The 16,832-nt window shown below is 36.5% G+C and overlaps 1 protein-coding gene across 3 annotated transcripts; it reads right to left on the reverse strand.

Annotated features, from left to right (window-relative positions):
- Window positions 1-1,483: 1,483 nt before the first annotated feature.
- Window positions 1,484-9,719, reverse strand: LOC135218174 (zinc finger protein ZXDC-like). Of its 3 annotated transcripts, none has more exons than XM_064254342.1 (2): window positions 9,613-9,719; window positions 1,484-4,385 (listed from the first exon to the last, which is right to left on the reverse strand). In XM_064254342.1, exon 2 carries the CDS (start codon window positions 4,331-4,333, stop codon window positions 1,706-1,708), a length of 2,628 nt encoding a protein of 875 aa, XP_064110412.1. In that variant the 5' UTR covers window positions 4,334-4,385; window positions 9,613-9,719; the 3' UTR covers window positions 1,484-1,705. The 3 variants fall into 3 exon arrangements, with proteins under 3 accessions (XP_064110412.1, XP_064110397.1, XP_064110404.1); XM_064254327.1 differs by lacking the exon at window positions 9,613-9,719 and adding an exon at window positions 7,539-7,630; XM_064254334.1 differs by lacking the exon at window positions 9,613-9,719 and adding an exon at window positions 7,440-7,572.
- Between the last annotated feature and the right edge of the window lie 7,113 nt (window positions 9,720-16,832).

Genomic DNA, 16,832 nt, shown 5'->3' on the forward strand with positions numbered 1-16,832 from the left:
AATTATGTGGCTAAGGTTTTAGAAATGATTGATTCTTCTTTGACAAATAACAAGAGAGCTTGTCAATCCCTCGAAAATATTTTGTTCAAAGCATGTTTAAACAATTCCGATTGAGAGAATGAACTAGGTTGCTTAAGACAATGAGAAAAGACATCAAATTTAGATGTTTTTATTTTTCCATAGCATTTTTGCACTGATACTATGTAAATTTATCAAGCCCTGCCATATCCACAATTATTTGATTTTCTTTTCTCGTAATTTATATTTTTTCCTATATTGTTATCATATTTTTATCATTCTTATAAAAAAAATATTGCATCTTTATTTAATAACTGTAACAATTTCATGTATAGAAATTAAAGAAAATTTTTTTGTTTTTGCCCTAAGATCTGATAACAAAATATTTAAATGATGTTCATTAGAAAACAGTGATAAAACTCCCCCCCACTTTTTTTTTTGGGGGGGGGGGGGGGGGGAAGAGATATAAAATATCATATAAAAAAACTTGAGGAAACAACAAAAAGCCAACGTAAGAGCATTTGTTAGATTGCATGCTATTCCCATTTGGGACCCGATTTTGAGGACTCGAGCGTCGGAACTAAAAATTTTTAAACACACCTGGTCAAGAACAGGCACACTAGCCAGTCATCCGGTCTTTTGTTTGAATGCCGATTTGCTTATCGGCGAGGAGATATACGCCAACTTCAACAGTAGGTAAGTATCCAAATAATAAATTTTACTATGAAATTTTATATATTATCAGTAACTATGAATTTTACAGGAAAAAAATAGCATATTATTCCCTGATAAGAAATGAAGGAATCCATTTTGAGGGGTGAATATGTTTATATCAGTGAAATGTCAGTTCCCACTAAATGGAATGCCAGAAAAAAATAAAAAATCAACAGGAAACATCTGCGAATATTACTCTAGGAACTGATCTCTTTCAAAATGCAATTATACATTAATGGTCTAAAATGTTCTATGTACTTTGTATGAATGCACATTACATGTCAAATACAGTTTGTAACATTAATTAGTTTTAAAATACTATTTGACAAAGCAACATTTATTTATCATAATTTTGTCATGGAATTGCACATCCTACTGAAGAACAATAGTTAATCAACAATTGCTCAAGTTTAACCAAGAAGTCTTGTATATAAAAATACAGGTAAAGGATTTGCAAGTCATAAATGAATAAAAAATAAGAAAAGATAAAATAAATATCAATTTTGATATTCAATGTCCCGCTATATAGTCTACATGAGTGACTGAGTCAAATAAACACATTAACATTGGTTCCATGTCATTTGGTAAAATTCTAATATGACTGGCTTGACTTACAATCTAAATTTTCCTAATTTATTTAAAGTACAATGTAAAAAAAAAATCTTCAAATGGTACACAAAATACTCTCTATTTGCTTTACTCTCCCAAACATAAACATATGGGTATTAAATGTGTTTACACAACCACCAACTCCTCTTGAGAAATCTTTATTCAGATATGGCACTTGTAATACCAGCTATAAACAGAAGTATGTATGGTATAAATAAAAGTACAGTTTAGTTTCTGAAAATGTACTACTGTTATTATTAAAAATATAAAAATAATTCACTCTCAAATTCCACTTACACTAAATAATTATCAATGTAATACTTCCAAGTCATAAATGCCCAATGAAAGACACTAAACTTGTCTTTTAATGTCTAGTCGAGTGAGAAGTAGCAGGTGGATCAACAAGAGACACCTGTGGTGTTAACGCTGGACTGGATAAATCTACAACAAATGACTGTCCACCTTCATACACAACCTGGGAATTATCTTCAATGCTTCCCAGATTACAAGAATGCTTGTAAACAGGTAGGAGAGGCACTACCTGCTGCTGGTGAGCGCTAACAACAAGACCTTGCTGGTGAACGCCAGATGCAACAGCAGAGGCATTTGACAAATGAGCAACAGAGACCTGTTGGTCAGTGGTATTGGCTATTTGCTGGTGGGCTGTGATCGCTGGCAAATGCTGCTGAGGAACTGAACTAACATTCTGGTGTGCTGTTACGGCAACCATATGTTGCTGCACACCACTGCTGCTCTGATGAGCAGTCAGGATTGTTGGTAGTGTGTGCCTTGAACTAACAGTTGGTAACTGTAGATGGTTAGTAACTGTCTGCTGATGGGCACTTACAACAGGCAACTGATGGTGACTGTTCACTACGTGGTGATGGCTTACACCTGTTAACAGCAGCGTGTTGGCAGTGGTGCTCAGCTGCTGAGTAGGACCTGCTGACACCTGCTGCTGTTGATGGGCGGATACTACAGGTAACATCTGATGACTCGAGGCAGTGGAAATCTGTTGATGAGTGCTTGCCATGGTCAAATTCTGATGAGCCGTAACAGTGTTCTCTATACTTGTTGGCAGTGGAGTTACTTGCTGATGTACACCAATACCAACTTGATTTTGGTGAGCATTTATTGTTGGTAACTGTAAGTGAGAACTTGATGTATTGTGAATAGCAGTAACAGATGGTAAATGTTGCTGTGAAGTGACAGCCGGCACCTGATGATGACTGCCAACTGCAGGTGAATGTTGATGTGCTGGCATTGCACTTAATTGTTGACTGTGGGTAGGTTGGCTAGAACTGACTTGGCTTACTAAATTTGTGGCATTCTGATGATGTGCTGAAACCTGCGGAATTGCATTCATACTACCTCCTGTTGTAGCAGAACTTGTAACTGATAAAGGTAATGCACTCATTGACTGCTGAAAGGTAGTAGCCACGGATAACTTTTGGTGGTTATTCATACTATGCTGACTGACCATTGCTGAAGTTATTTGGTGATGCTCCAATGAAACCTCATGCTCTTGATCTGTCACAAGAGGTAGCTGATGATCAGCTTCTACAACAGACATGGACTGTGTTGGCAGCAATCTAAGAGTTGTCTGAGGATCAGTGTCATTTTGGTGCTCTGCTTCGTGCATCTGCTGCCCTGATAAATCCATCACCCCAAGCTGCTCACTCTCATCTGTCAATGAATGAAGTCCATGCAAGGTGCTGCTTGGCACAGAATGTAGAACAATTCCATCTGCTCCAGAACTAAAGTTATCCAGCATAACATGAACCATTGGAAGTTGAGAAATATGATCATCTGACTCAGATAACCCTTCATGCTTCAAAGGGGATTCACTGGGAAGATCTGAAGAACCTGAGTCTTCAAGAATATCAGATGCTTGTTCAAATGCTGGGATGACTTCCTTTTGATTTTTGTATGACTGTTCTTCTGGCAGGACCTCCTCTTTCATCTGAGCAATTCGCAAGGCCCTAGATTTTGAACGAGAAACTCTATCAGTTGGAGCTGCTGGCTTCCTGTTCCTATGCTTTTTAGACTTGTTCCAAGAAGGCTCCACACCATCATCACGAGGATATTTAGGAGGTCTACCTTTAGGTCGTTTGGGACGAGGACCGGAACACTTCAATTCATGTTTTACAAAAAATTTTGCTGTTCGGAAACAACGGTCACACTTTTCACATCTGAAAGGTTTTGAACTAGAGTGAGCAACTTTACGATGTGCTCTAAGTTCAGGCCCAGAGACAAAGACACTATCACATTCACGGCACTTGAAGGCCTTTTCTCCAGTGTGACGTCGAAAATGCACTCTTAATTCAACGCTCTGGCTAAAGGCTTCCCCACAAACTTGACAAACATACGGTTTTTCCCCAGTATGACGGCGAACATGGTTCCTCATGTGTGATGAAGTATAAAATGATTCTCCACAAATACCACAAATATAAGGTCTTTCTCCAGTATGAATACGTTTATGTCCAACCAAGTGGGATGACCTTGAAAATGTCTGACCACACTCAGAACACTTGTAGGGGCGCTCCCCTGTATGAATGCGATTATGGACCTTCAAATTTGAACTCTGTGTAAATGATTTCCCACATTCTGAACAAACAAATGGTCTAACACCCAAGTGAATTTTTGTATGAATACGAAGGTTAGAACTATTAGTAAAAGTTGCACCACATACTTCGCAACAGTAGTTCCGTTCTCGTTCCTCTGGAGGAGGCTTTTTGACCTTCTTTAACTTAGCAGGAATCATACTCACTGCCACAGGCACAGGTGTTGGAGGAGGTGCAGGAGTGGGAGTAGGTGTTGGAGTGGGAGTAGGTGTTGGAGTAGGAGTCTGGGGAGCAGCAGATATTACCTGCACTGATGGCACAGCCACCTGCACTTGCAGTGGATGATTCATGATGACATCATAGTTATACCACAAAGCAGGCTGAGAACCAGCTGCTTGTGGTATAGGTTGTCCAGCTATGTGGTTCATGAAGAACAGGATTTTCTACGTTTCAATTCCATGTGGTGTTGATGACTTCTATCTGAAATATGCAAAAGATCAGATAAAACAACTACAAACAATGCTTGGGGAAATGTAATTAGATGTACTGTACCAGACACCCTTGATCTCTATGAAAAAAATACAAAATATTGTAATACAATAAATGACACCTAATTATTGAAAATGTTGGTTTTGTTGAAAAATCTATACTTTTGCATATATGCCAATCAGTGTTACATGCATACCTTAGCCATGACATCAAGCATAGAAATGGGGAATATGATTTTATTTTCTATTAGAGATGTACATACAATTACCTAAATGACACTAAGAAGCCAGACTGGGTGCCCCCATTACTATTGTGATATTTATTCAAGGTGGTGGTCAATGGAAAACAAGGGTTTTGCTCAAGTTAATAACAGAACACAACAAAGAAACTAGCAGAAAAAAGTTTTTCATGCAAAAATCGCTGGGTGGTCCCTAACAAAAAATTACCCATAGGGGAAACAACCACCTTGCGTCCATCTTTACTCAGGTAGATCACCCTTATTCACTCGATATTTAATTGGTGAAACAAGAATACAATTACATCTTTAAGCATACCATTCAAAAGATTGAAATTTTGTCAACATAATGTGATACATATATGAAAGCACCATACGAACTAAAATAAGCATGTGAGGTCTTTGTAAAATATGTTTTTAAGGCAGTTTTTAAATCCAATATGGCGTCTATCACATCCGGTCCCTTTCGTGTTCAGCATTGATACCAAATCCTTCCCAGTGCTCATTTGGACAATATTAGCATATATATGTAATGCTTATTGATCTTACTCAAGATTGCTGTTGTAATCAGCACAATAAAACATTTTGTTACCTATATTAGTGAAAGTATGAGACTTCTTATTCCTGGGGTCATGGTTTGAACTGAAATTCATTTTTACCTTGTAATTGGTGGTTTTATCCTTACTGCCATCACAAATGAAACTCTACAGCCCTTATTTGATTGTAATTATACACATTTTGTTCTTAATTCACAATTTGCACTTGAAATACATTGAGTGTGTTGACATCAAATCCATGGCGAGAACAATTTTTGTCAATGTACAGGGTGTCCAAAAAGGGTCAGTATACCATTACTGTACAAGTATTTATTGCTCAGAAACCATATAACAGAGTAATGCAGTTTTTTGTAGAATGAAGTACTCTGAATGTCAACTTGAATATAGAACATTCTAGGAAACTGCATTACTCTGTTACAAAAAATACTTGTAATGGTGTTGGGACTTTATGGACACCCTGTACTTACATCTGGCTGCTAAAAGCATGGGCGAGAAAACAACAGATCAGTAAATTGTTTATGACAAAAATTTTGTATTTTTTTTATCTCACTTTTCATTGATTCAAGTCTATACTATTAGTACTTTAACTTTTATTTTTAATAATTATATCTATGCCTGAAATAAATGCAAGCTTTAATGTTTGCATGTTAGGAATGGCAAAATTTCATCGTTGCCAATTTAGTGGAGCTTCACACATATGCTGATGCATTTACAAACTGTTTCTATGAATTCTAGATGTCATGGTAATGCAACAATCATAAAATTGCTCTAATATGTATATATACTACAAAAAGATACGCTAATTTCACTATTTCCACGGCTTTGTTTAAGTCTTATACCCAGTTTGGAGGATAAACAGATACCAATTGGCAACACTGAACAATAGGAGAGCATGATCAACACTGTAGGTACTGTTTACAGCAAAACTGTTGACATTTGTGTCAGGAATCTAGTTACTTTTTCAACAACAAATATTTTCAAATTAATTATCATGAATACGCAATAAATTCATGTAATTCATAACCTTACACTGATGTTTAACTATTTACTTCAAAATTATCCAGCTCACTCTTCTTCTTTCCTCCTGAAAAATCGAGTTTCCTTGGATTCGTGGGCAAACATCGTCGTCGTTTAAGACTGTTGTGAAGAAAGTGTCCCAGCGTCTATAGGTACGAGTGGTGTGCGGATTTAGCACATGAAATGGAAAGTTTATTGACACAAGTGACTCTGCAAACATCGAGATGGCGTCAATCTAATACACGTAAGGTGTTTTAGGAGGGTAAAAAAACCGCAATGTAGCACGGTGTGGACGCCATAGTACGATCAATGTGGTACATAACCCCCAAAAAAGTACATTAGAACGCGTCCTGACATTGGAGGATGGGCATCAGACGCGACTTCTTGTTGGTGAGGAAATCGGTAGCTAAAGACCTCTAACTTCCGTGGGTCCAGGACGGTAGGGTTATAATGTACTTTTCCTTTGCGGGGTTGTACACAATTGATTCGTATAACATTGGTCCACCCCATGTAACGCCCATGGCGGTTTTTTACCCTAAGTAAAAATTTCGAAAGCTTCATGGAGGGAAGTTTGCACTGCGCGTGGCTAAACTTTCATTAACCTGTTTAATCTTAAATTATGACATTATTTTGTACTTTGGAAGATAACTTGTGACTGGTGTCCATCTCTGGTGTCAGGATGTGTTAAAACTACTTTTCCTGGAAGATGGGTCAATGAGCGGGCAAGACTGTACCGGGTAGTCCACTCGGCTGTCTACCCTAAACATTGAAAACAATAGACAAGGTATGCTTCCCTTCGGAGGCAGTGTTAAGTGTTCGATCCCTCCATTCTTTAACTAGGGCGGCCCATTCAAAACAATTAAGACCGACATGTGACACTAGGCATCATGCGTCATGCTACGGTGTGGTACAGTAGGTACGGCAAGTTATATGTTACGATGGGTCGCTAGCCTAGGCTACGAAGAATAGGTACTACCTAGCCTACCTAATAAAATTTCCATGAAATAAAAAAAATTAATATGAATGTTTAAATCATCCTCCAAATTTAGCCATCACCACAATCTTAACAAATTAGCTTTCAAATTTATGGCCACCGTAACGTGATTTAGGTAGTAGGCCTAGTAGTAGTATGACCGACTAGGCTATACTAGCTAGCTACTATAATACGGCACAAGGAAAGAAACACGCTCATATTTCCCTACGAATTATACCGTGATTTACTTCTCTTCCACTCACAATTTAAAGATAAACGTTTACAGATTCGATTTCCGTAACAAAGGACGCGACGAGGGCCTCGAGGACGGTGGAATTTGAACGAAAATCACCCTATCTCACCTGGATCATTCAAGGGCGACCTTGAGACGCATCAACAGCTCCACTGTCAACAACACACCACACGGTGCTGGTGTTTATCAAAAGACGGTCGGCTTGCGTCTTTTTATTTATTCCCCATTTTACATTATTATATATATATATATATATATATATAATATATATATATATATATATATATATATAGTTTGTTTCGTTTGTCTCTTCTTTGTTCCATTTTGCTACCTTATTCAGTATGTTTTTTTTCATTCCCTTATACTGTATTCAAACTTATCTACTATACTCAGCCTTGTTTTATCTACTTCACTCAGTATGCGTATTTCTAATATGCCTTTAATTTACTCCATTTTATCTACTCTTTTCTAAGCATGCGCGTTTCATTTATATTTACTTTATTCCAGTTTATCTATAATTTCTGGCCTGCGTGTTTTTTATTTACCCTAATTTTAATCCGTTGTATCGAGTTCTTTAGCATTTTTATTTATGCCCTTAACTTGTCACTTTTATATCTTCCTTTTTCGTGATTCGTGTGTTCTCCTCGGTGACATAATCTTGCACATACACATCCAAGGAGGACACATATCGCGGATTTGAATGATCTGACCCTGACAGCTTAAGATGAATGAGCTTAACATGTTTTACGTTCAAAAATGATAGGCCAGTAGAAAACAGCAACCCCATAAAGAAGACAGAGATTTAAGTAATGGTAGACGAGTCAATTTTCACAACCCAGTATCACCGTTTAGCTGCTGCAGAAGTCTATGCCATACGAGGATGACGGCGAATAACGCTGAGAACACAAATAACCTTTTTATTGTAAGCGTTCGAGAGTAGGCCTATGTCGTATGATCTAAAAACTTTCGCTTTTGATAAATGCTTTGAGTTTTTTCCAGTCGCGTCTGTGACGTTAAGGAATCTTTCTTCAAGTTAATAGAATGACCAAACCTTTTGTTTTCCTGCTAAAAAGATGACTGGATAAATATTCGCTGCAAGACTGAACGGTAGTCGAACTGTTGTTTCTGAACGACTGATTTCGATCAAAATTTGAAAAGGATACCGGATATCAACTAACAAAAATTCCAAGGAGATCAAGGATTTCGTTAATGAACCAAAGCGTCTAGGCAATAATTTTCAAATACCCCAGGCGAATTGAGCTACTAAATACATACCTCTATAACTGCACCTCATTCAACTGGTCTTTGTTAGTTTGACAAACTCCTGAGTTTCCTGTGCACGTGTTTTCATTATCCATGATGTTAAGAGCGGAGGCAAGAGAATATAACTTCCACGTATTTATTTAGAAAATAACACTATCTAATTTATATATAGTTTCCTCTGCACTTGTTCTTATTATCCAAATAGTGTTAAGAGCGTAGAGGCAATTGTATATGACTATATTGCAAAAAATGATGCTATGCAATTTATGTTTAGTTGTTTAACCTTAAAACAAACATAATTCAACAACAATTATGACATGGATTTACTAGACGTTGCGTAATTTGCACGTTTACTTTTTTCAAGTCGGGACAATGATGAATTACTGATTGATTGATTTCATGAAGTTCATTGAAGTATATATATGCACTATATAGGCTTATCCGCTGCAACAAATTCTTTTACAACCACTCATAATTTCTATCTCTTGTGATAAATCTTCCAGGACAGTGGTTTTTAAACTTTTTATTACCACGCTCCCTCTAAGAGTTGGTGTTTTCTGTCGCGCACCCCACCCCCTGCATCTATGTGTAAAATTCCCTCCCAGATTTAAACAAAAAGAAATGAGAACAGGAAGGGGTTTCGAGGGATATGAAGGGAGGTCAATAATTACGAACATCGTAAGCCCAACGATCCTAACTATAGAGTAGTACACTCTAGGACCTAAGGTAACGTTATAAGGTGATACTTTTGCATTTTTCATAAATTCCTGAATATTAGTTCCTCACTTGTTAAGAGAATAACGAATATAAATAGAGAACTTTCTTTATCCCTTTTCCCTAGGGATCGCGCCTTCTCTTGGAATTTGCAAAAAAAAAAAAAAAAAAAAAAAAAAAAAAAAAAAAAAAAAAAAAACACTCACGCGAGTAGTATTGTGTGCTAGCAACTATGTTTATGGAAGGAGCGCTTTGGAACCGGGTGGAACACAGCACGGGATCTTTTGCTCTTCAACAGACACTTTTTGATAAATCTGGAAAAAAGGAGCAGTTTATTTAGTTATAGAAGCAGAGATTTATGATTATCTCAAAATTCTATGGATCCGTATCCCCCGAGACATATTTGTTTATTTACGTTCCCCCTTCATTCCCTGTTCTTATTTTACAATCTCTGCTTTTGTGAACAGATAAACAGTCATTTTTTAATTTTTTACCATGATTCAATAAATAGGCATTTTATAAATGTTTGTGCTGTCCTTCATAGAATTTGGACCCTTAAACACACACACTACGACAACACCAACACACACATTATATATTATATATCTATATATATATATATATATATAATATAAAGATATGATATATATATATATGTATATATATATATATAATATATATATATTACATATATATATATTTCAAGTTAATTTTACTGGTTTTCATTAGAGTAAAAAATTTCCCTTGTTTAAAATAAAAACATTAGGCTATGCGACCGATGATTTAATAAATAACCGTTTTCTGTAGTTTCCAGATGACTATATGAGTGAAAACCAACTATCAATGGGTAACTATTGTTATCATGCAAGCGATATGACAGTTCTTATTACATACCTATAAATTAAGAGACCCAGAGATTTAAAGATTGGAATAAAAACACGCTGTAGTTCAGTTGGGATGATTACAATAAAAACTATCATTATTGTATAAAAAGGTTTGGTTACTGACAGATACAAGCGAATGCATTTTTTATTTTTAACTAAGCCTATGTACTAATATAGGCTATTACATTATGTGCAACAGAATAAGCTACAGGCTATGCTACAGTGATTTGGTAACCCAGTGCTCACTTCTCAAACATAATTGCATGCACACTCACTTCTTCTCCTATCTTTTAGAGACTAGTTTAACGTACAAAATGAACTTATGTTTTTTTTTTTTTTTTTTTTCGTAAACCAAGAAAAATCTTGAAAATGCAAATTTCTCTTAAGCACGATAGTCTAAAAAGGAAACAATTATTAGAAAAAGGATTAGGAAAAAAAAGAACGAAATGCATTTGTAATTTAAACAGAAAAAATGTTCACCAAAAACATCTTAATCAAGAACGAACGGTGCAGTTTCTGTATTTTCATTTCTAAGGCATATGTCCATATCTGTATTAATAATCTATCTTCCATATTTGAATATTCAAAATATGAATTTTTTGCGAAATCACGTTAATTTTGTTTTGATTTGCATTTATGGAGAACCCCTCAAGAATCTGTTAAGTCTTAAACCTTAATTCTCAAATCAGGTATATCTTTCACTTCATAGTCTCAGTATCAGTAACATCAATCCGTTTTAGGAAATAATTAGAGTTATATTTCCTTAGTATGAATTTATTATTATAGATTTATGTTTCTTTTCCTTACTTACTTTAACTGGAAAAGACTAAAGCAACTTATAATTTTTTTTAACTTAATTTTGATTCACTGTAGCGCACAATTTGATAAATTTAGTGAAAATTAGAGAGAGAGAGAGAGAGAGAGAGAGAGAGAGAGAGAGAGAGAGAGAGAGAGAGAGAGAGAGAGAGATTCGATATCAAGCAAAAAGTCTAAACGTGTTCACGGGCTAATCATTGTTGAGCAACTCTAATGGTCTGGGGATCACTTATAAGTTGCAGAAAGCACCAGATGGTGGCGGCAAAGTTCAAGTTTACTAAAAGCATTTTCAGGTCGCTTGAGAGAGAGAGAGAGAGAGAGAGAGAGAGAGAGAGAGAGAGAGAGAGAGAGAGAGAGAGAGAGAGAGAGTATTTTTTCGTGACTTTGTTATTCTACTCTCGTTATTTAGTCTCTATGAAACCTGAGCTGTGTAGGAATTTGAAACCGCAAATCATAATTTGCATCTCGTAGACAGACAGACAGATAAATTAACAAACACACCGACAGACAGACAAATAAATGCAAAGAACACCACTTCTGTCCAACTGCGTCGCCGGAGGTAAAAGGAAAATAACAGAATTTCTGGCGAGAATCGGATCCTCGCGAAGGAGACCAGATGTTGTCAAAGTTTGGCCGGAGTTGCGTTGTGGACTCACAGCCAACAGCGTCGAAAGTCGCTTTCCGCAAAAGAAAAACAAGCAAACATGACGGGGATTATTATTAGCGAAACAGGCACCAAGGAAAAGAAAGCGACTGATACTGGAATGAAAGGGAATATCAAACTGAGACTAAAGGCCATGCGCTGGGACACATCATGAGGTCATTCAGCGCTGAGAGGGAAATTGAGAGTAAAAAGGATTTTTAAAAGTGTAATGGGAGGAAAACCTTTTGCAGCTGCGCTATAAAACAACTATTGGTAATTCTAAAGAATAGTTCCGCAGGACTGCAAGGAACGTAACCGCGGATACGACATCCACTGACTAGGGATTGGGACCCGTCCAATGTATTTCGCCGTGTTTAGTACTGGCCCCTGGGGGTTAATTACAGTCGTCCGAATAAATATTACTTAAGATTCTTGTTCAGGAGGTAAAACTGCATAGAAAACCGCAACTGCCATAGTCTAGGCCGCCGCAGAATAGTACCATAGATCTACCAAACTATTACGAGAGGGTGGACAGTAAGACTGAAGAAAGAGAGTTACAGCAAAAAGAATGAAAAGGGTTGTAGTAGCTAGTGGCCGAAGGAATTCTGCAGAGAACCTTCAGTAATGGCTACAGCGCACTGCGTGAAGTGCCCTGCCGGTGTATAACGTTGAATATGCACTACCGTAGAGGATGAACTCCCCAGTCTTTATTATACGCATAATTTGGACCCCTGAGTTATTATTATACGTATAATATACACTCTCCTTGCATTATTTCCCCCCCCCCCCAGTTCTTATTGAACCTATAATTTGCACTCCCCCAGACAATATTAGGAGAGTTATTTATAATATAAACTTCATTTTCATTATTTTCCTTAGTACACATATTAGATAACTATCTATAGCGATGCAAAGTGGACATATTAAAACAGCACTCAACGAACCCATTTGCTTGAGGATGGTAAGCACTGGTTTACCTTATACGTGACGCCAGTAACGGCATGTAAGGTTTCTGACACTTTGTTGACGAATTCCCGACCCTGATAATTTATTTGAATATCAATGCCTTGTTATGAGTTCAAAAAGAAACTGAGCAACGTTGGAAGCGTCTTTGTTTTTCAGCGGTTTGGCTTCTGTCCACTTTGAAAAGTAGTCAATGGCCATAACAATGTACTTGAATCCACCATATTCTGGGACACAGCATATATCAACACCAATTTGTCTAATGATCCCATTTGGAACAGATACAGATCGCAATTTTGGGGCCGCAGCTGACGATTTTAGGTTTACTTTTTGACACTGAGCACATGATTTCACATGAGCAGACACACCAGCTTCCACTTTTCTCCAATAAAACCGTTTACTGATAAGCAAAATGGTGGCAGCAATTCCGTGATGTCCACAAACACATAATTATATACTTCAAGATTCTTTACTTTTCCCAGAACCTTTATGAATTTCTTTGATGAAGCAGTTTTCTACTTCTTTTTCATTCCACAAAACTTGCACCTGTTGCGGATCGCCATCTCTTTGTTTCATTCTGTAGAATAATTTGTTTATTAATATTGCAGAATGACTTGCATGCACGACGAAAATTTGCTTTTTTTCCCTTTATCCGTCATGCCATCAGGATAGGAATGGTGGCTTAGGAAACTGAAAATATTTTCAAATGAATAATGCTTGCTCCGATGTTCGTCCATGCCCTGACTCTTGGGTGAATCGAAATTTATATCAGCCATCTAACCAGTACACAGAAAAAGGCCCTTACCACTGTTCTATCTCCAAATGAATAGTGTTTGAAGCATTTACCAGCATATAAGCAAAAACATTCAAAGAAAACAAGATGATTGTTCACTGCGAGAACAACAATTACCACCATATAAACAAGAATGGCGACAGTCATTGACTAGTTAGTATAACCAATAAACAAACTGTCAAGCGTTTAAAATGAACTACAGTAAAACAGGATAGAGAGAGAGAGAGAGAGAGAGAGAGAGAGAGAGAGAGAGAGAGAGAGACGTATTTACTAAAATAATGCCTGTTTGTATACATAAATGTATACAAACATACATGTAATCATATACACTTAGATACATACACACGCACATACATAAAAAAATTAATAGAAAATCACATATTCAGTTGATATATCGACATAGGAGAGGGGAGTGCATATTTTACATATAATAACGACTGGGGGAGTATTTATCAGACGTACAGTAATGAATGGGGAGTGTTTTATCATACATAATAATGACTGGGGAGTGGAAATCCAGGGGAGTGCATAGAATAAGTGACACCTGGCAATATCATACCCCCTACGGGGATGACTGATATTGACTCGCTTTACATTTTAGTTTTGGTGCCTTTTCTTTGAAAAGCTCTGCCAAAGGATCAAGAGGACTGTCTCTTCTCGCGTCTTCATTTAGATTGCAAACTATCATGGTCCTTAGACTCGATTCTCCCCAACCCAGAATTCCGAAAGGTACGACCACTCCTTATAGAACTAAAAAGTAAGATAGAAAATGCAGAACAAAAGATTATACAATCAAAAGAAAATGAAAAACGGGACTTGGAAGAAAAAACCCTATTAAATATCAAGCAAAACCCCAAACTATTATACTCATATGCGAAGAAGATGAATAAAAGAAGAATAGAAATAGGCCCTCTGAGAATTGAAGGGAGATTACGATGAAAAAAGGAAATTTGCAACATACTGGCAGAACGATATAAGAGAGAATTCACCCCTAGAATAGATAATGAAGATAATGATATAGAAGTAAGGGATGAAAATAGTGAATATTTAGCTGACATAGATATTAATGAAGCTGATATTGTGCAGGCTATTAATGAAATTAAAAATGGAGCTGCTGCAGGGCCTGATGGAATTCCTGCTATTTTGTTAAAGAAAGTAGTTCATTCTATCGCAAAGCCACTTGCAATATTATTAAGACAAAGTGTAGATACAGGCAAGATTTATGATGAGCACAAATTAGCATATATTACCCCTACTTTCAAAAGTGGATCAAGACTAGAGGCAAGTAATTATAGGCCTGTGAGTCTAACATCACATATTATGAAAGTGTATGAAAGGGTAATGAAGAAAAATATTATGAAACATTTAATAAAAAATAATTTGTTTAATAAAGGACAACATGGTTTCGTACCCGGAAAAAGTACACAAACCCAACTGTTAGTCCACCGTGAGAACATATTCAAAAATATGAAAAGCGGAAATGAAACAGATGTGGTTTATTTAGACTTTGCAAAAGCTTTTGATAAAGTAGACCATAATATATTAGCGAAGAAAATTAGAAAACACAATATCGTGGATAAAGTAGGAGATGGTTAAAAGAATTTTTACACAACAGAAAACAGATAGTTATTGCAAACGACGAGAAATCGGATGAAGCCAAGGTAATATCCGGTGTGCCGCAAGGTACGGTGTTAGCTGCAATACTGTTTGTTATTATGATTGAAGACATAGACAATAATGTTAAGGATTCGGTAGTGAGTAGTTTCGCAGATGACACAAGAATAAGTAGAGAAAATTACTTGTGATGAAGATAGGAACGCTCTACAAAGAGACCTTAACAAAGTATATGATTGGGCAGAGGTAAATAGGATGGTATTTAACTCTGATAAATTTGAATCAATAAATTATGGAGACAGAGAAAGAAAGCTATATGCATATAAGGGACCTAATAATGAGACCATCACAAATAAGGAAGCAGTTAAAGACCTTGGTGTGATGATGAATAGGAACATGTTATGCAATGATCAAATAGCAACTCTGTTGGCAAAATGTAAAGCAAAAATGGGAATGTTGTTACGGCACTTCAAAACAAGAAAAGCTGAACACATGATTATGCTTTATAAAACATATGTTCGTAGTCCACTTGAATATTGCAATATGATATGGTACCCACACTATCAAAAGGATATTGCACAAATAGAGAGTGTACAAAGGTCCTTTACAGCTAGAATAGAAGAAGTTAAGGACCTAGACTACTGGGAAAGACTACAATTCTTAAAATTATATAGTCTAGAAAGGAGAAGAGAACGCTACATGATAATTCAGGCATGGAAACAGATAGAAGGAATAGCAGAAAATATCATGGAACTAAAAATATCAGAAAGAGCAAGCAGAGGTAGATTAATAGTGCCCAAAACTATACCAGGAAAAATAAGGAAAGCACACAGGACATTAATCCACTACGCACCAGCATCGATAATGCAGCGTCTATTCAATGCGTTGCCAGCTCATCTGAGGAATATATCAGGAGTGAGCGTAGATGTGTTTAAGAATAAGCTCGACAAATATCTAAACTGCATCCCAGACCATCCAAGATTGGAAGATGCAAAATATACCGGAAGATGTACTAGCAACTCTCTGGTAGACATTAGAGGTGCCTCACACTGAGGGACCTGGGGCAACCCGAACAAGATGTAAGGTCTGTAAGGTCTGCAACTCCCCTCTTCTGCCTAAGACTTTTTGCTAGATATAGAAGCTCTCTCTCTCTCTCTCTCTCTCTCTCTCTCTCTCTCTCTCTCTCTCTCTGCCAACCTATTTGGCTGTCCGACTTCTTGCTTGCTCCAATTCTTAACTAGATTGTCAACAATTTCTTCGTGCCAGCCCTAATAATAATAATAATAATAATAATAATAATAATAATAATAATAATAATAATAATAATATTGGAAGGAGACCCTCTTTCAAACAAGTATCATTGAAAGATATTGCTGCATCAGCTGTATTTAACTTGCAAATAGTCTCCTCTATTTTTCTAATAATTGCCGTGATAATGCTCGGATGATACCAAGAGAAAGGTCGGCCATTAGAAGAATACTAACCCCGAAATTGACTTATATTTTGATCTATTTATTTACTTACGGTGATAAATAAATTTTTAAGCAATATCCCTGAAATTGACTCCTCCTGATGAATCATATCGGCGCAATACTCCCCAGTTGTAATAGCAGAGAGAAAGCAATTATTAGAAAAATAGAGAAGACTTTACAAGTTAAATGTAGCTGATGCAGCAATATCTTTCAACAATAATAATAATAATAATAATAATAA

Source organism: Macrobrachium nipponense, chromosome 19, assembly GCF_015104395.2.
Source record: "Macrobrachium nipponense isolate FS-2020 chromosome 19, ASM1510439v2, whole genome shotgun sequence".
NCBI lineage: Eukaryota > Metazoa > Arthropoda > Malacostraca > Decapoda > Palaemonidae > Macrobrachium > Macrobrachium nipponense.

Excerpts from the sequence above, each read along its gene's own strand:
- LOC135218174 (XM_064254342.1), bottom strand. The coding sequence starts at position 4,333 with ATGAACCACATAGCTGGACAACCTATACCACAAGCAGCTGGTTCTCAG.